At 43.2% G+C, this 22517-nt stretch overlaps 1 protein-coding gene across 6 annotated transcripts; it reads right to left on the bottom strand.

The window, feature by feature from the left end:
- Positions 1 to 5861: 5861 nt before the first annotated feature.
- LOC115167137 (intestinal mucin-like protein) lies at positions 5862 to 21652 on the bottom strand. 6 transcript variants are annotated; one of them, XM_029721252.1, is made up of 20 exons: positions 21579 to 21652; positions 11871 to 12134; positions 11555 to 11760; positions 10951 to 11122; positions 10584 to 10831; positions 10193 to 10376; positions 9833 to 10034; positions 9450 to 9622; positions 9251 to 9320; positions 9028 to 9149; positions 8789 to 8820; positions 8302 to 8470; positions 8044 to 8148; positions 7861 to 7901; positions 7542 to 7664; positions 7303 to 7401; positions 7081 to 7209; positions 6833 to 6872; positions 6509 to 6632; positions 5862 to 6320 (listed from the first exon to the last, which is right to left on the bottom strand). In XM_029721252.1, the coding sequence occupies exons 5-20, from the start codon at positions 10797 to 10799 to the stop codon at positions 6107 to 6109; spliced, it is 2043 nt and encodes a 680-aa protein (XP_029577112.1). In that variant the 5' UTR covers positions 10800 to 10831; positions 10951 to 11122; positions 11555 to 11760; positions 11871 to 12134; positions 21579 to 21652; the 3' UTR covers positions 5862 to 6106. The 6 variants fall into 6 exon arrangements, with proteins under 6 accessions (XP_029577112.1, XP_029577111.1, XP_029577109.1 ...); XM_029721251.1 differs by lacking the exon at positions 21579 to 21652 and adding an exon at positions 21093 to 21281; XM_029721249.1 differs by lacking the exon at positions 21579 to 21652 and adding an exon at positions 13113 to 13338.
- Between the last annotated feature and the right edge of the window lie 865 nt (positions 21653 to 22517).

Raw genomic sequence — 22517 nt, 5'->3', positions numbered from 1 at the left:
AGGAAGTGGATGGCTGCAAATGTTCTACTTTTAAACTCGGACGAAACAGAGATGCTTGTTCTAGGTCCCAAGAAAGAAAGAGGTCTTCTGTTGAATCTGACAATTAGTCTTGATGGTTGTGCAGTCGTCTCAAATAAAACTGTGAAGGACCTCGACTCCGATCTCTCTTTTGACGAACATATCAAGGCTGTTTCAAGGACAGCTTTTTTCCATCTATGTAACATTGCAAAAAAAAAAATCTGTCCAAAAATGATGCAGAAGAATTAATCCATGCTTTTGTCACTTCTAGGTTAGGCTACTGCAATGCTCTACTTTCCGGCTACCTGGATAAAGCACTAAATAAACTTCAGTTAGTACTAAACACAGCTGCTAGAATCTTGACTAGAATCAAAATTTGATCATATTACTCCAGTGCTAGCCTCTCTACACTGGCTTTCTGTTAAGGCAACGGCTGATTTCAGAATTTACTGCTAACGTAAAAAGCATTACATGGGCTTGGTCCTACCTATCTTTCCAATTTGGTCCTGCCGTACATACCTACATGTACGCTACGGTCACAAGACGCAGGCTTCCTAACTGTCCCTGGAATTTCTAAGCAAACAGCTGGAGGCAGGGCTTTCTCCTATAGAGCTCCATTTTTATGGAATGGTCTGCCTACCCATGTGAGAGATCCAGACTCGGTGTCAACCTTTAAGTCTTTATTGAAGACTCATCTCTTCAGTCGGTCCTATGACTGAGTGTAGTCTGGCCCAGGAGTGTGAAGGTGAACGGAAAGGCACTGGAGCAACGAACCGCCCTTGCTGTCTCTGCCTGGCCAGTTCCCCTCTCTCCACTGGGATTCTCTGCCTCTAACCCTTTTACAGGGGCTGAGTCAAAGGCTTACTGGTGCTCTTCCATACCGTCCCTAGGAGGGGTGCGTCACTTGAGTGGGTTGAGTCACTGACGTGATCTTCCTGTCTGGGTTGGCGCCCCCCTTGGGTTGTGCCGTGGCGGAGATCTTTGTGGGCTATACTCGGCCTTGTCTCAGGATGGTAAGTTGGTGGTTGAAAGATATCCCTCTAGTAGTGTGGGGGCTGTGCTTTGGCAAACTTGGTGGGGTTATATGCTGCCTGTTTGGAGACAGCAGGCGTGGTAGAGATACTCTGAATGATCGGCTATGAAAAGCCAACTGACATTTACTCCTGAGGTGCTGACCTGTTGCACCCTCGACAACCACTGTGATTATTATTATCATCTATGAATATTTGAACATCTTGGCCATGTTCTGTTATAATCTCCACCCGGCACAGCCAGAAGAGGACCGGCCACCCCTCATAGCCTGGTTCCTCTCTAGGTTTCGGCCTTTCTAGGGAGTTTTTCCTAGCCACCATGCTTCTACACCTGCATTGCTTGCTGTTTGGGGTTTTAGGCTGGGTTTCTGTACAGCACTTTGAGATATCATGTTACGACCGTCGTTGGAGGATGGGGACCAAAGCGTAGCGTGGTAAGTGTTCATATTATTTATTAAAACAATGAAACACTATAACAAATAAACAAAACAAAAAGCCAAACAGTTCCGTCAGGTAACGAATACAAAACAGAAAAAAACTACCCACAAAACACAGGTGGGAAAAGGCTGCCTAAGTATGATTCCTAATCAGAGACAACGATAGACAGCTGCCTCTGATTAGGAACCATACTTGACCCAACACAAAGAAATACAAAACATAGAATGCCCACCCCACACCCTGACCTAACAAAATAGAGAAATAAACCGTCTCTCTCAGGTCAGGGCGTGACAGTACCCCCCCCCAAAGGTGCGGACTCCCGGCCGCAAACCTGAACCTATAGGGGAGGGTCCGGGTGGGCATCTATATTTGGCGGCGGCTCTGGTTCGGGGCATAGCCCCCACACCGCCCGCTGATCCCCCCGCTTCTGTGTTGCCGGCGGAACCAGACCGTTGATCATCACCGGAGGCTCTGAACTACCGACCGCCGCTGAAGACTCCGGGCTGCGGGGTGCGCCGCTGAAGACTCCGGACTGCGGGGTGCGTCGCTGAAGACTCCGGACTGCGGGGTGCGTCGCTGAAGACTCCGGACTGCGGGGTGCGTCGCTGAAGACTCCGGACTGCGGGGTGCGTCGCTGAAGACTCGGACTGCGGGGTGCGTCGCTGAAGACTCCGGACTGGTGAACGTCGCTGGAGGCCCCAGACTGGGGAACGTCGCTGGACGCTCCGGACTGGGGAACGTAGCTGGATGCTCCGGACTGGGGAACGTCACTGGACGCTCCGGACTGGGGAACGTCACTGGAGGCTCAGGACTGGGGAACGTCGCTAGAGGCTCCGGACTGGGGAGCGTCGCTGGAGGCTCCGGACTGGGGAGCGTCGCTGGAGGCTCCGGACTGGGGAGCGTCGCTGGAGGCTCCGGACTGGGGAGCGTCGCTGTAGGTTCCAGACTGGGGACCGTCGCTGCAGGCTCCGCACCATGGATCGTCACTACAGGTTCCGCGCCATGGATCATCACTGGAGGCTCCGGGCCATGGATTATCACTGGAGGCTTCGTGCCATGGATCATCTCTACAGGCTCCGGGCCATGGATCATCCCTACAGGTTTCTTGCCATGGATTATCCCTACAGGCTCCGGGCCATGGGACCAAAGCGCAGCTTGGTAAGTGTTCATATTATTTATTAAAAAACAATGAAACACTATAACAAAGATACAAAACGAAAAGCCAAACAGTTCCATCAGGTAACGAATACAAAACAGAAAAAAACTACCCACAAAACACAGGTGGGAAAAGGCTGCCTAAGTATGATTCCTAATCAGAGACAACGATAGACAGCTGCCTCTGATTAGGAACCATACTCGGCCCAACACAAAGAAATACAAAACATAGAATGCCCACCCCACACCCTGACCTAACAAAATAGAGAAATAAACCGTCTCTCTCAGGTCAGGGCGTGACATATCAGCTGATGTAAGAAGGGCTTTATAAATACATTTGATTTGAGCTGTCAGTGGCAAAGTCTTGCTGTATGTTCTTCTCGAAGAAGAAAGTTGCTGATTAATATATTGTTGTTTCTGTATGAACAGCCTATGGGGAAGGTTTGTTAGGTCAAATATTTGGTTTAATGAGCGATTTGCATGGAAAGATCATGTCATACATTTTGAAACAATGTGTAAGAAGATGGTGAATCGTATGCCCTCGGTCTCTGGTTATGAATTGGGTGCTGACAGACAATCATTGATGGATATTTATAGAGCTCCGATCAGGATGGCAATCAGGGCCGGCTGAGTTGCGGCTGTCAGTGAAAAGCATCTAAAATAAGTGTGGCGATAACATGTCTTGAGTATAATATAACATTTTGCAACATTTTAGTCTTCTCTGTATGTGTGTATTGACCAGTACTGTATTGAGCCTATCTGTGTTTGGTATATACACTGAGCATACCAAACATTTAGAAGAACTTCCTAATATTGAGTTGCACCTCCCCCTTTTGCCCTCAGAACAGCCTCAATTCGTATGGCATGGACTCAAGGTGTCAAAAGCATTCCACAGGGATGCTGGCCCGTGTTGACTCCACTGCTTCCTACAATGTGGAAAGTTGGCTGGATGTCCTTTGGGTGATGGACCATTCTTGATACAAACGGGAAACTGTTGAACGTGAAAAACCCAGCAGCGCTGCAGTTTTGACACAAACCAGTGCGCCTGACACCTACTACCATACCCCATTTAAAGGCACTTAAATATTTTGTCTTGCCTATTCACCCTCTGAATGGCACACATACACAATCCATGTCTCAACTGTCTCAAGGATTAAAAATCATTATTTAACTTCCTTCTTCTACACGGATTGAAGTAGATTTAACAAGTCACATCAATAACGGATCTTAGCTTTCACCTGGTCAATCTATGTCATGGAAAGAGCAGGTGTTCTTAATGTTTTGTATACTAAGTGTATATCTGAATAAATATAGTTCTATATATTCAGAAGATTATGCATTATTATGAAGACAAGAGATATAGGACTTATCAAAATGTAACAAACAGATGTGCAAATCCTCCCAAAAGTTGTTCACTGTTGGTGTAAGAATTTAAGGGTGGCAGATAGCCTAGCGGTAAGAGCGTTGGGCCATTAACCGGAAGGTCGCTCGTTCTAATCCCTGAGCTGTCAAGGTTGAAAGATCTGCTGTTCTACCCTTGAGCAAGGCAGTTAAAGGGGAGAACAGCAGATCTTTCAACCTTGACAGCTCCCTGTGTGCTGATGACTTGGATGTGGATTAAGGCAGCCCCCCTCTGATTCAGAGGGTTTGCGTTAAATGCGCAAGATACATTTTAGTTGAATGTAGTCAGTTCTAGGTATCCCACTTTCCCTATATTGAGGTAATGCAATACCAGATAATTACATGGTATTATTGAAATCAGTGAAGAAATAAACATATTACTGATATCATCCTTTCCCTTCACCCTATCTGAATTCACCGGCTTTATTGCAAATTGTTATAGGCTGTGAAAATCCCTGCTGGATTAATAAATAAAATGGTGTGCAGAACCAAGTAACATGATATTGAAAATTGATATACGTTGGTATGATTATCATACAGATAAAATGTAATGTCCTCCCACCACCTTATATAGGCCCACACATAAAGTGGAGACTTGTAAAGATCCATCGACATGAGGTATTGAATGTTGCCGTCCCCCCAAAGGTCTGATTTTAACATGGGGTTTTCATTTTATATTTGTATTTGCTTAATCTTCAATTGTGATTAATAAAAAAATGTATATAGTCCATTTCCTTTATGCTTAGGCCATACTCCATGAGTGTCATACAATATGTAAAAATACTTCTTGTTTAAAGACTTCATTGCTGTTTAGTGATCCCAATTCTGGGCACTTATGTTTGATTGGTTGAACTATCTGCTCTTGATTTAACAAATGCAAGCACTTACATTAAAAAATATATAATTCTCTGTTTTCCCCATACTTATCCCATTCTCATAGACAGATGTTGAACATGATTGAGTCATGGTTAGCCAGACATGTCCATTTAACTCTTACACATTTAGCCATTCTACTTATTGGTTCTTAAATGTACCTTCCTAAGCTAAAGAGAGCATATCATTTATTTCACTTTTACAGTCCTTTTAGATCAAGGTGTGCAATTATGTTCGAAGGTTGTTCTGATTCTGTCACAATGGAATGGCAAGGCTACGTGCTACAGCAGTTTAATTGGTTATCTGGTTTGAATGGGCATTAAATTATATTTACAATTTGACATGTTTCCTTTATTCAAGACATATTATGGAAATAAATGTTTTATCTGCATTTTGTTTGGTCTTGAAGTATATTTTTCCACCTACTGGTTTGTTTGCCATGCCATTTTTGGACTTAAAATGGTTGAAATATACCCATTGATTTTTGAAGAATATAACTTAAAAATGACTCATGAGCTTAGTTCGACTGTCGTACCCCATCAGAAACCTAAATATAAGCTTGTTTTACTTCTTTGTTTGTAAATGATGTAATTGTAAATTAACACTGTATAGACTCAACATGATTAAGGCCTAGATTCAATCCGTACTGTGGAAGATCTGTGTTACAGAGATATTAATATATCAAGGTAATTTTCGATTGAGCCGACATATGCTGCATTTACTGTTAATGTGGTCTCTGCAATCGCTGGAACATTGCCTTTAAAACATGAATATAGTGGGCAAAAAAGTGATCGGATTGAATCTGGCCCTTAAACGATCATTTTGAGCTCATGGATGGTAGGTCCTTCCATCCATAGCTCTGTTTGTGAATTTGAGAGTGGTTACATTTCTCCAGCCCCATTTGAGAATTGCTCAAAGAGCAAAAGGAACATGCAGAAGCACATGTTGAAGTTGCTGTTGTTTATTAATCACTACAAATGAGAAAAGAGATTCTCCACTACATTTATCGTAGAAAATACATTAATTCCACAATGAAGGTAAAAGAACATAACACTAAGTGTTGCTGATTGTAGAAATACACTGGCATGACAGATTTAATTAAATCGTAACAAGAAAACAAATTTGGACTAAAACATTCGATGTCATGAGGACAATTGCGATATCAGTGTGCATGTTGTCTCCCTAGACGTTTAGCGCCTCCTCCTGCGCGGTTTCGTCGTCCCCGGGGCGGCGGTCGTGCCTGCATCACAGTCTGTGACATGGCATCCGCACGACTCAACGTGGATGTAGGAGTGCTTGACCTTTGACCCATCAGGGCACATCAGCTCCACCTCTTTCTGGCTAGTGGTCGCCTCTTGGCAGCAGGAGCAGTAGTGCATCATGGTGTTCGCCTCTGCTGAGTACCTGCACATTCACATACACACAAGATAAGTTGAAAAGAGGGCTTGAATTCCCTGGGTTGTCTTGACAAGAATAAATAAGTCAAATTGTTTCCTTGTTCATAAAGGGCACACTAGACAGTGAATAGGTGATCACTGACTGGGGCCTGCATGACATTGACTAGTGCTGCATTCTGCATCTGTAGTACTTACATAGAAGAGGTTCCACAGTTTCCTGAGCAGGAATTGATCTCCACAGGCTCAGCAGTCGCACAGCCACTGATGACAATGCTAGTGGTGGTGTACTTCATCTCACAGACATTGCTGCGTTCTGTGCCTGGTCAGGGAAGATGCATCAAGAGTTAGGCTATTGTTTGGTATGACACAGATGAAGCAGAAACAGCCAACATATACATTTTTGGCCAGTATGTAGTCACACAATGTTTCCGGTTGGTATTGTTTAGGTGACATAGCATGCTATTATTAACCAGTAGATAGGTGGTTATTATGAATGCTTTGGCTGGACGTGTTACTTACAGGTCTTGCAGCATCCATTTGCGTCTGTCTTTTCTGTGCCCTGGGGGGAAAAATAGGAGAGATGATTTATAAGTGGCAGATTGTATACATTATGTGAGCTCCCTTCCATTCTAAATGTTACTGAAACATCTATCGCTATGACCCAAGAGTGCTAGGATTGATAGTAACATTCTGAGAGAGAATGGAAAACAGTGTAACTGCAGTGTTGATTGTCCCCACGATGGAGGTGAGATAGGACAGAAACTCACTGGGACACAGTTCTCTGGGCTGAATGCAGGGCACACAGTCTTCACCTCCACTGGTATATATTGGCCACCAGGTTTCTCACATGTGTACTTCACACATTTGTCACCAGGTGGTGACCATGTTTCGTTCACCTATCGCACAAGGACAAGATGATGAAGAATTATGATGGAGTTTCAGATCATGCAGACAGATTATGCATCCTCATACACTCTTGTTGTACTCACCTGAATAGTGCGTTTGGTCTTATCTGGCATAGTAACCACACAGCTTGTCTGTACACACTTCCCACAACACTGACCAGGTATGGCCTGATACTGGAAGCCCTAAGACGAGGATGGAGAGCCATCATTGAATCATTGTTCACTTATTGTATAAGCATGCAGTAGCCTCCAGAGTAGGCTACTGCACGTTTCTTATAAATATGTAAATGAATTGATCATCTTTGTAAGAGAGACATATCTACCTGTGAACATGTAGTGTCGCAGGAGATATTTGTGCACACAATGTTGTTGAGCTTGGTGCTAGGATCCATGATCGAGCTGCAGGTGCAATTCTCACATGTTCCTTTAGGAATTTCAGCACCAGGCTGGAGTGAAAGAGAGAGACAAAAGTTATCATCCACTATAACAGACTGTTTGAATGGAGGAGGGTCAGAGTGCAAAGGGAGCAGTTCTATAGCAGAATGTGACCAATTATGAGGGCAGCAAACAAGCTATGTGTGTGTGAATCTTTCAGAAGCTTGTTGAATTTCATTTAATTTCTTTGAAATTACTTATTCTTACCTGGTACTCAATGTTATTGTAGACACATACACCCTTAGGAACTGAACAGACACACATTAAGAAATCAGTCAGTGATACCAGTGACTCATGTCAGAGTTAACACAAATGTAACCAGTGATACCTGGGAATTACAAAGTCAATGAACTAACTAATCCACTGATGAAGTAAATCAAGGGGACTTACCACAGGTATACTCTGGACAGCAGCTTGAGATGGACGTGCTTATAATTGCCTCCCACCCTGGCTGGCAGTCCATCATGACTTTGGGGCAAAGCAGTGCATCGCACTCTGTTACAGAGGTAACCAATGAGAAGTGATTAAAAGACAAGCCGATAGAGGGTCAAATAACCTCTATGACCCTACAGATAATCTTGGTCTAGTACTGTATGAATAAGAGTTGGCTTTCTAATGATTTACTGAAGGGTCTGCTCCATCACTCACCACATGTATATTTCTGGCAGCAGCCTTCTGTCTTGTTCACCAATCTGTATCCAGTCTCATTGCAGATGGGTATGGCTGGTGTGGGGCAAGTGATAGGCTGGCACTGGACAATCATGGAGTCCATGTCACAGGTGCATTGCTGGCAACCACTCTCCCATGTATCACCAGGCTTAAAAAAACAGGGCAATGTCAGGTCAATACAGAAACAGAAAAGAGTAACTCAACTGTTTTTGTTCTGCAATGAACTGGATTTAACCATGGCAGTTAATATGAACCATCATTAGCTGATAAGAAATGGTTTGGAGGTAGTTATTCAGAGATTTAAAGTTTTCTTCTGGTCAGTTCATTGGAAGGAATAAAGAGGCCAAGACCTATACTATGTCAATGAAAAGTATGTAAGTTTCCCTGACTCATGTGAAATGTATCTCACAATATGTCTATGTGAGAATGAATATCTGGAGAATATTTAGATGGAGGAAATTCTTACCATTTTGGGGTTGCCATCAGGTCCGGTGCAGCCTGAAAAATAAGGGTGTGTTTCAAAGTTTTGTCTCACATGGTTGGCGTCAAATTCTTCACACCTCCACATCAACACATTTTGTTAACTGTTCCATTACAATAAAGCCTGTAAACCATGATTCATGATTAATTTAAGGTTTCAAAGTACAGAAAGGGCTAATTGTCATATTGATAGCTACCTGCAAATGACCCATAACCCATTCTTACCACAGGAGATCACACAAGTATCAGAGTAGGTGCTGAACAAGACGGTTTTAGATGGACAGAAGCAACCCTCCTTCGTCTTATTGGTCATTTGGGTTTGGTTGTTCAAATACTTCTCATTATATCTGCATACAAAAGAGGTTTGGGATTATGCAAGAGATCGTTTATTTAAAAGAAGGCTCATATGAAGGAAATTCATATGACATCAAATCAGACTAAAGATTACCTGGTATTACATGTTGGTTCAACTGCTGGACCACATGGCATGTACACCTTAGTGGCTGGGCATGTATGCTCTGCAGGACAAAAATAGGTCACAGTTATGCTAAACACCATCAAAAACATTTTTTTAAGTAGCTACCTAAGACAAAAGTAGCTTCCTATGAATTTGTGGCATGACTACTATGCTTGGATTCATAGCTCACCACATTCTCCATCGGTGGACTTCCTCCAGTCAACGCAGATCCCTTTATTTGCACATTCAGATGCATACGCCTCCAGACTAGAGCAGCTAGAATTAGCATTGTTGCAGACATCTGATCTACAGGCCTGAATGAAGGCATCAGGAGAAATCGCTTTATGGCATTCCTCAAAGACCCTTTGAAATAAAATAACATAGAGAGTGATTTAAAGAGATGCATGGAGTGCAACCTTTAACTAGAAATGCCAATGGAACGGTACCTGTATTATGATAAAAACAGGTGCAAATACAAGAAAATGAACATGACAGAAAATGTACATTACAATTAGGAAATGAATTCTTATTGTGTTCTTGTTCCCTTTTTCGTTCCCTTGATATGTTCCTTACTTGCTGTTCATGATTTCACAAATGACTGTCTTGCAGGGGGTAGGGGATGTAATTGGGGTTGCTGTGGTGGTAGTGGGTGGTGCTGTTGGAGGAGTTGGACAGTCCTGGTTTGGAATCAGCCACTGGCTAGCTGCGACTGAGCAGCTCTGTATCTGACCATTAGGTGACTGGCAGTCATTCTTCTGGGAATTATCACAGGTACCTTGAAAATACGGATATTAAGTAGGGTAAAACCTAGTTAGCAAGGACAAGTCATAGTTGTCTTGTCGTTTGCAATTTCTATAGGGTGGTGTAGATAGGAGCATATACTGAAAGTTTGAAACTGTGAAATGTATATTGACCCTCTTTAATAATACTCACCACACTGGCCCTCTGTGCTGCTTTGGAAGAGGGAGTAAGGAAGGTTGATGCTAAATGATGACCCCTTGTAAGACACCTGAACCTTAAGATCAGTGATCTCCAGCACGACCTCCACACCAGTACTTGTTAGAGCAATGTCACCCATTCTGTAAGCTGGGTAGATTCGTTTACTGTTGACATATACCTGCATTTGTGTAGAAATGAATACACATTTAGATGGTTGAGTCACGTGTTATCTTGAAAGTAGTAACATGACAATGTTAACCCCATAATTGGTTTTCATTTAAAGTTATGGGATTTAAGTAAATCATGATAACGCAGCAACATACATAAAACAATTATGGATATTTTTTTAAAAAAGCAATGAGAATGATATTTTTTAAATAGTTACCACATTTTCTGTTGTTTCACCAGATCTCTGCTGGGTTAGAATCACTTCATCGGATTTGTAATGAATGATAAGGGACTGAGGACAGAATCCACTGTCAGCGTTTCCACAGTAGTGATTATCAACAATAATAGTAAGGTTGTATTTGAAGTTGATTTCTTTCACTAAGGTGTATGAGCAGTTCTCCTGGAAATTGTAATATACTCCATCAAATGTCATGTAGTGAGATCCACCCCATCCACTGCAGACACCTGCAACATGTTAAAATATGAGTTGATAATAATGAAAGCTATTGACAGAGGACATTGAAAACTAATGAGCAATAATGTCTTATTTTCATTCAGATTGTTGGGTTTATGTTGTCACTTACATTCACATTCATACGTAAAGCAGCATCCAGTTGAATCATAGACCTTGACAGGTGGACGGCCATTCTCACACTGTAGTGGCTCCACTGGCTTGCATTTTACTGGTAGCTGGACAACAATGCCGTCCTGGCAAATTGCTGTGGTACAGCTATTCAGCTGCCAAGATTCTCCATTCTGCCATTGATTTGATAAGGGAAAGCAATTACTCAAACATGCACAAGGTGGGTTAAACATACTCTAAGTGTACGTCGGGGCATGGACTCTACAAGGTGTCGAAAGCTTTCCACAGGGATGCTGGCCCATGTCGACTCCAGTGCTTCCCACTATTGTGTCAAGTTGGCTGGATGTCCTTTGGGTGGTGGACCATTCTTGGTGCATAAAGGAAACGGTTTAGCATGAAAAACTCAGCAGTGTTGCAGATCTTGACACAAACCAGTGTGCCTGGCACCTACTACCATACTCCGTTCAAAGGCACTTCAATCTTTTGTCTTGCCCATTCAACCTCTGAATGGCACACATACACGATCCATGTCTCAAGCATTAAAATACCATTTCACCCATTTATTTTTACCCACCCAAAAAACAGATTTTTAGGGAAAAAAGGACCTTTCTTGGTGGCTGAACGCTAGTGCAGTCTGGCGAGGATTGAGTTGTTGGTGGTGTGGTCGTGGTCTCCTCTGACGTTGTGGGTGATACAGTGGGTGGTGTAGAGGAAGGACATGGATTTGACTCCACTTCAACTTGACACGTTGCTTTGCAGTAAGCGGTGAAGCACCACCCTGAACCATCGGTCACATTATACACTAGGTTCCCTGATTGTTAAAAAAGGCAAGTGTTAGAACATTTCATTTTGCAAAGTTCATAAAAGATGAGTGAAATGTCCTTTATTTTGATTATCTGAATGACATTTATAACATGTTACCTGGTAGATACTGTGTCCCATTAACATTGCAAATGCAGTGGCTGATGGTGACTGCTTGTGATGTAGGTGTAATAATCACTTGTGGCGATGCTGAAGGAGTTCTTGTTGTTTCAAATGGGCCTGTGATGACAACTGGCTCTGTTGTTTCTGTACTTGTTGTTGAAGGTTGTGATGTTGAAGTTGAAGTTACAATTATATAAGTTGTAGAAGATGTAGTTGGGCCAGTGGTGACTTCTTTAGGTGGCTTTGTGGATGTAGATGGACTTGTCTCAGTTGTGGTTTCTTCAACCCTTGTAGTTCCACCTGTGGTAGGTTTAATTACCTCTGTAGTTGTTGTGGGTGCCATTGTTGTTGTTGTTGAAGTCGTAGGATTGGAAGTAATGACAACTGGCTCTGTTGTTTCTTCACCTGTTGTTGTGGGCTGTGATGTTGAGGTAGAGGTTTCAACAATTACAGTGGTGGAAGTGGTTGTTGGGCTGGTGGTGACTTCTTTAGGTGGCTTTGTGGATGTAGATGGAATACTCTCAGTTGTGGTTTCTTCAATTGTAGGTCCACCTGTGGTAGGTGTAGTTGTTGTGGGTTTAATTGTAGTTGTTGTTAAAGTAGTGGGATTGGATGTGATCACTACTGGACCTGTTGTTTCTTCACCTGTTGTTATGGGCTGAGATGTTGAGGTAGAGATTTCAACAATTACAGTGGTGGAAGTGGTTGTTGGGCCAGTGGTGACAACTTTAGGTGGCTTTGTGGATGTAGATGGACTTGTCTCAATTGTGGTTTCTTCAACTGTTGTAGTTCCACCTGTTATAGGTGTAGTTGTTGTGGGTGCATTTGTAGTTGTAGTTAAAGTAGTGGGATTGGATGTGATCACTACTGGACCTGTTGTTTCTTCACCTGTTGTTTTGGGTTGTGAAGTTGAGGTAGAGGTTTCAACAATTACAGTGGTGGAAGTGGTTGTTTGGCCTGTGGTGACTTCTTTAGGTGGCTTTGTGGATGTAGATGGAATACTCTCAGTTGTGGTTTCCTCAATTGTAGGTCCACCTGTGGTAGGTGTAGTTGTTGTGGGTACAATTGTAGTTGTTGTTAAAGTAGTGGGATTGGATGTGATCCCTACTGGACCTGTTGTTTCTTCACCTGTTGTTATGGGCTGAGATGTTGAGGTAGAGGTTTCAACAATTACAGTGGTGGAAGTGGTTGTTGGGCCGGTGGTGACTTCTTTGGGTGGCTTTGTGGATGTAGATGGACTTGTCTCAATTGTGGTTTCTTCAACTGTTGTAGTTCCACCTGTGGTAGGTGTAGTTGTTGTGGGTGCAAGTGTAGTTGTTGTTAAAGTAGAGGGATTGGAAGTTATGACAACTGGCCCTGTTGGTTCTTCACCTGTTGTTATGGGCTGAGATGTTGAGGTAGAGGTTTCAACAATTACAGTGGTGGAAGTGGTTGTTGGGCCGGTGGTGACTTCTTTAGGTGGCTTTGTGGATGTAGATGGACTTGTCTCAATTGTGGTTTCTTCAACTGTTGTAGTTCCACCTGTTATAGGTGTAGTTGTTGTGGGTACAATTGTAGTTGTTGTTAAAGTAGTGGGATTGGAAGTTATGACAACTGGCCCTGTTGTTTCTTCACCTGTTGTTTTGGGTTGTGATGTTGAGGTAGAGGTTTCAACAATTACAGTGCTGGAAGTGGGTGTTGGGCCGGTGGTGACTTCTTTAGGTGGCTTTGTGGATGTAGATGGACTTGTCTCAATTGTGGTTTCTTCAACTGTTGTAGTTCCACCTGTTATAGGTGTAGTTGTTGTGGGTACAATTGTAGTTGTTGTTAAAGTAGTGGGATTGGATGTGATCACTACTGGACCTGTTGTTTCTTCACCTGTTGTTATGGGCTGAGATGTTGAGGTAGAGGTTTCAACAATTACAGTGGTGGAAGTGGTTGTTGGGCCGGTGGTGACTTCTTTAGGTGGCTTTGTGGATGTAGATGGACTTGTCTCAATTGTGGTTTCTTCAACTGTTGTAGTTCCACCTGTTATAGGTGTAGTTGTTGTGGGTACAATTGTAGTTGTTGTTAAAGTAGTGGGATTGGATGTGATCACTACTGGACCTGTTGTTTCTTCACCTGTTGTTATGGGCTGAGATGTTGAGGTAGAGGTTTCAACAATTACAGTGGTGGAAGTGGTTGTTGGGCCGGTGGTGACTTCTTTAGGTGGCTTTGTGGATGTAGATGGAATACTCTCAGTTGTGGTTTCTTCAATTGTAGGTCCACCTGTGGTAGGTGTAGTTGTTGTGGGTTTAATTGTAGTTGTTGTTAAAGTATTGGGATTGGATGTTATGACAACTGGCCCTGTTGTTTCTTCACCTGTTGTTTTGGGTTGTGATTTTGAGGTAGAGGTTTCAACAATTACAGTGGTGGAAGTGGTTGTTGGGCCGGTGGTGACTTCTTTTGGGGGCTTTGTGGATGTAGATGGACTTGTCTCAATTGTGGTTTCTTCAACTGTTGTAGTTCCACCTGTTATAGGTGTAGTTGTTGTGGGTACAATTGTAGTTGTTGTTAAAGTAGTGGGATTGGATGTGATCACTACTGGACCTGTTGTTTCTTCACCTGTTGTTATGGGCTGAGATGTTGAGGTAGAGGTTTCAACAATTACAGTGGTGGAAGTGGTTGTTGGGCCGGTGGTGACTTCTTTGGGTGGCTTTGTGGATGTAGATGGACTTGTCTCAATTGTGGTTTCTTCAACTGTTGTAGTTCCACCTGTTATAGGTGTAGTTTTTGTGGGTGCAAGTGTAGTTGTTGTTAAAGTAGAGGGACTGGAAGTTATGACAACTGGCCCTGTTGTTTCTTCACCTGTTGTTATGGGCTGAGATGTTGAGGTAGAGGTTTCAACAATTACAGTGGTGGAAGTGGTTGTTTGGCCGGTGGTGGCTTCTTTAGGTGGCTTTGTGGATGTAGATGGACTTGTCTCAATTGTGGTTTCTTCAACTGTTGTAGTTCCAGCTGTGGTAGGTGTAGTTGTTGTGGGTGTAATTGTAGTTGTTGTTGAAGTAGAGGGATTGGAAGTTATGACAACTGGCCCTGTTGTTTCTTCACCTGTTGTTTTGGGTTGTGATGTTGAGGTAGAGGTTTCAACAATTACAGTGGTGGAAGTGGTTGTTGGGCCGGTGGTGACTTCTTTAGGTGGCTTTGTGGATGTAGATGGACTTGTCTCAATTGTGGTTTCTTCAACTGTTGTAGTTCCACCTGTTATAGGTGTAGTTGTTGTGGGTACAATTGTAGTTGTTGTTAAAGTAGTGGGATTGGATGTGATCACTACTGGACCTGTTGTTTCTTCACCTGTTGTTATGGGCTGAGATGTTGAGGTAGAGGTTTCAACAATTACAGTGGTGGAAGTGGTTGTTGGGCCGGTGGTGACTTCTTTAGGTGGCTTTGTGGATGTAGATGGAATACTCTCAGTTGTGGTTTCTTCAATTGTAGGTCCACCTGTGGTAGGTGTAGTTGTTGTGGGTTTAATTGTAGTTGTTGTTAAAGTAGTGGGATTGGATGTTATGACAACTGGCCCTGTTGTTTCTTCACCTGCTGTTTTGGGTTGTGATGATGAGGTAGAGGTTTCAACAATTACAGTGGTGGAAGTGGTTGTTTGGCCTGTGGTGACTTCTTTAGGTGGCTTTGTGGATGTAGATGGAATACTCTCAGTTGTGGTTTCCTCAATTGTAGGTCCACCTGTGGTAGGTGTAGTTGTTGTGGATACAATTGTAGTTGATGTTAAAGTAGTGGGACTGGATGTTATGACAACTGGCCCTGTTGTTTCTTCACCTGTTGTTATGGGCTGAGATGTTGAGGTAGAGGTTTCAACAATTACAGTGGTGGAAGTGGTTGTTGGGCCGGTGGTGACTTCTTTGGGTGGCTTTGTGGATGTAGATGGACTTGTCTCAATTGTGGTTTCTTCAATTGTAGGTCCACCTGTGGTAGGTGTAGTTGTTGTGGGTTTAATTGTAGTTGTTGTTAAAGTATTGGGATTGGATGTTATGACAACTGGCCCTGTTGTTTCTTCACCTGTTGTTTTGGGCTGAGATGTTGAGGTAGAGGTTTCAACAATTACAGTGGTGGAAGTGGTTGTTGGGCCGGTGGTGACTTCTTTGGGTGGCTTTGTGGATGTAGATGGACTTGTCTCAATTGTGGTTTCTTCAACTGTTGTAGTTCCACCTGTTATAGGTGTAGTTTTTGTGGGTGCAAGTGTAGTTGTTGTTAAAGTAGAGGGACTGGAAGTTATGACAACTGGCCCTGTTGTTTCTTCACCTGTTGTTATGGGCTGAGATGTTGAGGTAGAGGTTTCAACAATTACAGTGGTGGAAGTGGTTGTTTGGCCGGTGGTGGCTTCTTTAGGTGGCTTTGTGGATGTAGATGGACTTGTCTCAATTGTGGTTTCTTCAACTGTTGTAGTTCCAGCTGTGGTAGGTGTAGTTGTTGTGGGTGTAATTGTAGTTGTTGTTGAAGTAGAGGGATTGGAAGTTATGACAACTGGCCCTGTTGTTTCTTCACCTGTTGTTTTGGGTTGTGATGTTGAGGTAGAGGTTTCAACAATTACAGTGGTGGAAGTGGTTGTTGGGCCGGTGGTGACTTCTTTAGGTGGCTTTGTGGATGTAGATGGACTTGTCTCAATTGTGGTTTCTTCAACTGTTGTAGTTCCACCTGTTATAGGTGTAGTTGTTGTGGGTACAATTGTAGTTGTTGTTAAAGTAGTGGGATTGGATGTGATCACTACTGGACCTGTTGTTTCTTCACCTGTTTTTATGGGCTGAGATGTTGAGGTAGAGGTTTCAACAATTACAGTGGTGGAAGTGGTTGTTGGGCCGGTGGTGACTTCTTTAGGTGGCTTTGTGGATGTAGATGGAATACTCTCAGTTGTGGTTTCTTCAATTGTAGGTCCACCTGTGGTAGGTGTAGTTGTTGTGGGTTTAATTGTAGTTGTTGTTAAAGTAGTGGGATTGGATGTTATGACAACTGGCCCTGTTGTTTCTTCACCTGTTGTTTTGGGTTGTGATGATGAGGTAGAGGTTTCAACAATTACAGTGGTGGAAGTGGTTGTTTGGCCTGTGGTGACTTCTTTAGGTGGCTTTGTGGATGTAGATGGAATACTCTCAGTTGTGGTTTCCTCAATTGTAGGTCCACCTGTGGTAGGTGTAGTTGTTGTGGATACAATTGTAGTTGATGTTAAAGTAGTGGGACTGGATGTTATGACAACTGGCCCTGTTGTTTCTTCACCTGTTGTTATGGGCTGAGATGTTGAGGTAGAGGTTTCAACAATTACAGTGGTGGAAGTGGTTGTTGGGCCGGTGGTGACTTCTTTAGGTGGCTTTGTGGATGTAGATGGACTTGTCTCAATTGTGGTTTCTTCAACTGTTGTAGTTCCACCTGTTATAGGTGTAGTTGTTGTGGGTACAATTGTAGTTGTTGTTAAAGTAGTGGGATTGGATGTGATCACTACTGGACCTGTTGTTTCTTCACCTGTTGTTATGGGCTGAGATGTTGAGGTAGAGGTTTCAACAATTACAGTTGTGGAAGTGGTTGTTGGGCCGGTGGTGACTTCTTTGGGTGGCTTTGTGGATGTAGATGGACTTGTCTCAATTGTGGTTTCTTCAACTGTTGTAGTTCCACCTGTTATAGGTGTAGTTGTTGTGGGTACAATTGTAGTTGTTGTTAAAGTAGTGGGATTGGAAGTTATGACAACTGGCCCTGTTGTTTCTTCACCTGTTGTTTTGGGTTGTGATGTTGAGGTAGAGGTTTCAACAATTACAGTTGTGGAAGTGGTTGTTGGGCCGGTGGTGACTTCCTTGGGTGGCTTTGTGGATGTAGATGGACTTGTCTCAATTGTGGTTTCTTCAACTGTTGTAGTTCCACCTGTGGTAGGTGTAGTTGTTGTGGGTACAATTGTTGTTGTTGTTAAAGTAGAGGGACTGGAAGATATGACAGCTGGCCCTGTTGTTTCTTCACCTGTTGTTTTGGGTTGTGATGTTGAGGTAGAGGTTTCAACAATTACAGTGGTGGAAGTGGTTGTTGGGCCAGTGGTGACTTCTTTAGGTGGCTTTGTGGATGTAGATGGACTTGTCTCAATTGTGGTTTCTTCAACTGTTGTAGTACCACCTGTTATAGGTGTAGTTGTTGTGGGTACAATTGTTGTTGTTGTTAAAGTAGTGGGATTGGATGTGATCACTACTGGACCTGTTGTTTCTTCACCTGTTGTTATGGGCTGAGATGTTGAGGTAGAGGTTTCAACAATTACAGTGGTGGAAGTGGTTGTTGGGCCGGTGGTGACTTCTTTAGGTGGCTTTGTGGATGTAGATGGAATACTCTCAGTTGTGGTTTCTTCAATTGTAGGTCCACCTGTGGTAGGTGTAGTTGTTGTGGGTTTAATTGTAGTTGTTGTTAAAGTAGTGGGATTGGATGTTATGACAACTGGCCCTGTTGTTTCTTCACCTGTTGTTTTGGGTTGTGATGTTGAGGTAGAGGTTTCAACAATTACAGTGGTGGAAGTGGTTGTTGGGCCGGTGGTGACTTCTTTAGGTGGCTTTGTGGATGTAGATGGAATACTCTCAGTTGTGGTTTCTTCAATTGTAGGTCCACCTGTGGTAGGTGTAGTTGTTGTGGGTTTAATTGTAGTTGTTGTTAAAGTAGTGGGATTGGATGTTATGACAACTGGCCCTGTTGTTTCTTCACCTGTTGTTTTGGGTTGTGATGTTGAGGTAGAGGTTTCAACAATTACAGTGGTGGAAGTGGTTGTTTGGCCTGTGGTGACTTCTTTAGGTGGCTTTGTGGATGTAGATGGAATACTCTCAGTTGTGGTTTCCTCAATTGTAGGTCCACCTGTGGTAGGTGTAGTTGTTGTGGGTACAATTGTAGTTGATGTTAAAGTAGTGGGACTGGATGTTATGACAACTGGCCCTGTTGTTTCTTCACCTGTTGTTATGGGCTGAGATGTTGAGGTAGAGGTTTCAACAATTACAGTGGTGGAAGTGGTTGTTGGGCCGGTGGTGACTTCTTTAGGTGGCTTTGTGGATGTAGATGGACTTGTCTCAATTGTGGTTTCTTCAACTGTTGTAGTTCCACCTGTTATAGGTGTAGTTGTTGTGGGTACAATTGTAGTTGTTAAAGTAGTGGGATTGGATGTGATCACTACTGGACCTGTTGTTTCTTCACCTGTTGTTATGGGCTGAGATGTTGAGGTAGAGGTTTCAACAATTACAGTTGTGGAAGTGGTTGTTGGGCCGGTGGTGACTTCTTTGGGTGGCTTTGTGGATGTAGATGGACTTGTCTCAATTGTGGTTTCTTCAACTGTTGTAGTTCCACCTGTTATAGGTGTAGTTGTTGTGGGTACAATTGTAGTTGTTGTTAAAGTAGTGGGATTGGAAGTTATGACAACTGGCCCTGTTGTTTCTTCACCTGTTGTTTTGGGTTGTGATGTTGAGGTAGAGGTTTCAACAATTACAGTTGTGGAAGTGGTTGTTGGGCCGGTGGTGACTTCCTTGGGTGGCTTTGTGGATGTAGATGGACTTGTCTCAATTGTGGTTTCTTCAACTGTTGTAGTTCCACCTGTGGTAGGTGTAGTTGTTGTGGGTACAATTGTTGTTGTTGTTAAAATAGAGGGACTGGAAGATATGACAGCTGGCCCTGTTGTTTCTTCACCTGTTGTTTTGGGTTGTGATGTTGAGGTAGAGGTTTCATCAATTACAGTGGTGGAAGTGGTTGTTGGGCCAGTGGTGACTTCTTTAGGTGGCTTTGTGGATGTAGATGGACTTGTCTCAATTGTGGTTTCTTCAACTGTTGTAGTTCCACCTGTTATAGGTGTAGTTGTTGTGGGTACAATTGTAGTTGTTGTTAAAGTAGTGGGATTGGATGTGATCACTACTGGACCTGTTGTTTCTTCACCTGTTGTTATGGGCTGAGATGTTGAGGTAGAGGTTTCAACAATTACAGTGGTGGAAGTGGTTGTTGGGCCGGTGGTGACTTCTTTAGGTGACTTTGTGGATGTAGATGGAATACTCTCAGTTGTGGTTTCTTCAATTGTAGGTCCACCTGTGGTAGGTGTAGTTGTTGTGGGTTTAATTGTAGTTGTTGTTAAAGTAGTGGGATTGGATGTTATGACAACTGGCCCTGTTGTTTCTTCACCTGTTGTTTTGGGTTGTGATGTTGAGGTAGAGGTTTCAACAATTACAGTGGTGGAAGTGGTTGTTGGGCCGGTGGTGACTTCTTTAGGTGGCTTTGTGGATGTAGATGGAATACTCTCAGTTGTGGTTTCTTCAATTGTAGGTCCACCTGTGGTAGGTGTAGTTGTTGTGGGTTTAATTGTAGTTGTTGTTAAAGTAGTGGGATTGGATGTTATGACAACTGGCCCTGTTGTTTCTTCACCTGTTGTTTTGGGTTGTGATGTTGAGGTAGAGGTTTCAACAATTACAGTGGTGGAAGTGGTTGTTTGGCCTGTGGTGACTTCTTTAGGTGGCTTTGTGGATGTAGATGGAATACTCTCAGTTGTGGTTTCCTCAATTGTAGGTCCACCTGTGGTAGGTGTAGTTGTTGTGGGTACAATTGTAGTTGATGTTAAAGTAGTGGGACTGGATGTTATGACAACTGGCCCTGTTGTTTCTTCACCTGTTGTTATGGGCTGAGATGTTGAGGTAGAGGTTTCAACAATTACAGTGGTGGAAGTGGTTGTTGGGCCGGTGGTGACTTCTTTAGGTGGCTTTGTGGATGTAGATGGACTTGTCTCAATTGTGGTTTCTTCAACTGTTGTAGTTCCACCTGTTATAGGTGTAGTTGTTGTGGGTACAATTGTAGTTGTTGTTAAAGTAGTGGGATTGGATGTGATCACTACTGGACCTGTTGTTTCTTCACCTGTTGTTATGGGCTGAGATGTTGAGGTAGAGGTTTCAACAATTACAGTTGTGGAAGTGGTTGTTGGGCCGGTGGTGACTTCTTTGGGTGGCTTTGTGGATGTAGATGGACTTGTCTCAATTGTGGTTTCTTCAACTGTTGTAGTTCCACCTGTTATAGGTGTAGTTGTTGTGGGTACAATTGTAGTTGTTGTTAAAGTAGTGGGATTGGAAGTTATGACAACTGGCCCTGTTGTTTCTTCACCTGTTGTTTTGGGTTGTGATGTTGAGGTAGAGGTTTCAACAATTACAGTTGTGGAAGTGGTTGTTGGGCCGGTGGTGACTTCCTTGGGTGGCTTTGTGGATGTAGATGGACTTGTCTCAATTGTGGTTTCTTCAACTGTTGTAGTTCCACCTGTGGTAGGTGTAGTTGTTGTGGGTACAATTGTTGTTGTTGTTAAAGTAGAGGGACTGGAAGATATGACAGCTGGCCCTGTTGTTTCTTCACCTGTTGTTTTGGGTTGTGATGTTGAGGTAGAGGTTTCAACAATTACAGTGGTGGAAGTGGTTGTTGGGCCAGTGGTGACTTCTTTAGGTGGCTTTGTGGATGTAGATGGACTTGTCTCAATTGTGGTTTCTTCAACTGTTGTAGTTCCACCTGTTATAGGTGTAGTTGTTGTGGGTACAATTGTAGTTGTTGTTAAAGTAGTGGGATTGGATGTGATCACTACTGGACCTGTTGTTTCTTCACCTGTTGTTATGGGCTGAGATGTTGAGGTAGAGGTTTCAACAATTACAGTTGTGGAAGTGGTTGTTGGGCCGGTGGTGACTTCTTTGGGTAGCTTTGTGGATGTAGATGGACTTGTCTCAATTGTGGTTTCTTCAACTGTTGTAGTTCCACCTGTGGTAGGTGTAGTTGTTGTGGGTACAATTGTTGTTAAAGTAGTGGGATTGGATGTGATCACTACTGGACCTGTTGTTTCTTCACCTGTTGTTATGGGCTGAGATGTTGAGGTAGAGGTTTCAACAATTACAGTTGTGGAAGTGGTTGTTGGGCCGGTGGTGACTTCTTTGGGTGGCTTTGTGGATGTAGATGGACTTGTCTCAAGTGTGGTTTCTTCAACTGTTGTAGTTCCAGCTGTGGTAGGTGTAGTTGTTGTGGGTACAATTGTTGTTGTTGTTAAAGTAGAGGGACTGGAAGTTATGACAACTGGACCTGTTGTTTCTTCACCTGTTGTTTTGGGTTGTGATGTTGAGGTAGAGGTTTCAACAATTACAGTGGTGGAAGTGGTTGTTGGGCCGGTGGTGACTTCTTTAGGTGGCTTTGTGGATGTAGATGGAATACTCTCAGTTGTGGTTTCTTCAATTGTAGGTCCACCTGTGGTAGGTGTAGTTGTTGTGGGTTTAATTGTAGTTGTTGTTAAAGTAGTGGGATTGGATGTTATGACAACTGGCCCTGTTGTTTCTTCACCTGTTGTTTTGGGTTGTGATGTTGAGGTAGAGGTTTCAACAATTACAGTGGTGGAAGTGGTTGTTGGGCCAGTGGTGACTTCTTTAGGTGGCTTTGTGGATGTAGATGGACGTGTCTCAATTGTGGTTTCTTCAACTGTTGTAGTTCCAACTGTGGTAGGTGTAGTTGTTGTGGGTACAATTGTTGTTGTTGTTAAAGTAGAGGGACTGGAAGATATGACAGCTGGCCCTGTTGTTTCTTCACCTGTTGTTTTGGGTTGTGATGTTGAGGTAGAGGTTTCAACAATTACAGTGGTGGAAGTGGTTGTTGGGCCAGTGGTGACTTCTTTAG

The sequence above is a fragment of the Salmo trutta genome, chromosome 29 (assembly GCF_901001165.1).
Source record: "Salmo trutta chromosome 29, fSalTru1.1, whole genome shotgun sequence".
NCBI lineage: Eukaryota > Metazoa > Chordata > Actinopteri > Salmoniformes > Salmonidae > Salmo > Salmo trutta.
This window is presented reverse-complemented; position numbering and strand designations above follow the sequence as displayed.

Bases quoted from the DNA above. Each gene is read 5' to 3' on its own strand.
- LOC115167137 (XM_029721248.1), bottom strand. From the start codon at position 12,216: ATGGCACCCACAACAACTACAGAGGTAATTAAACCTACCACAGGTGGA. The intron at 7,402-7,541 runs GTAGATATGTCT...TCCTCGTCTTAG, and splicing joins GCGACACTACATGTTCACAG to GGCTTCCAGTATCAGGCCAT. The intron at 6,633-6,832 runs GTAAGTAACACG...TTCCCTGACCAG, and splicing joins AAATGGATGCTGCAAGACCT to GCACAGAACGCAGCAATGTC.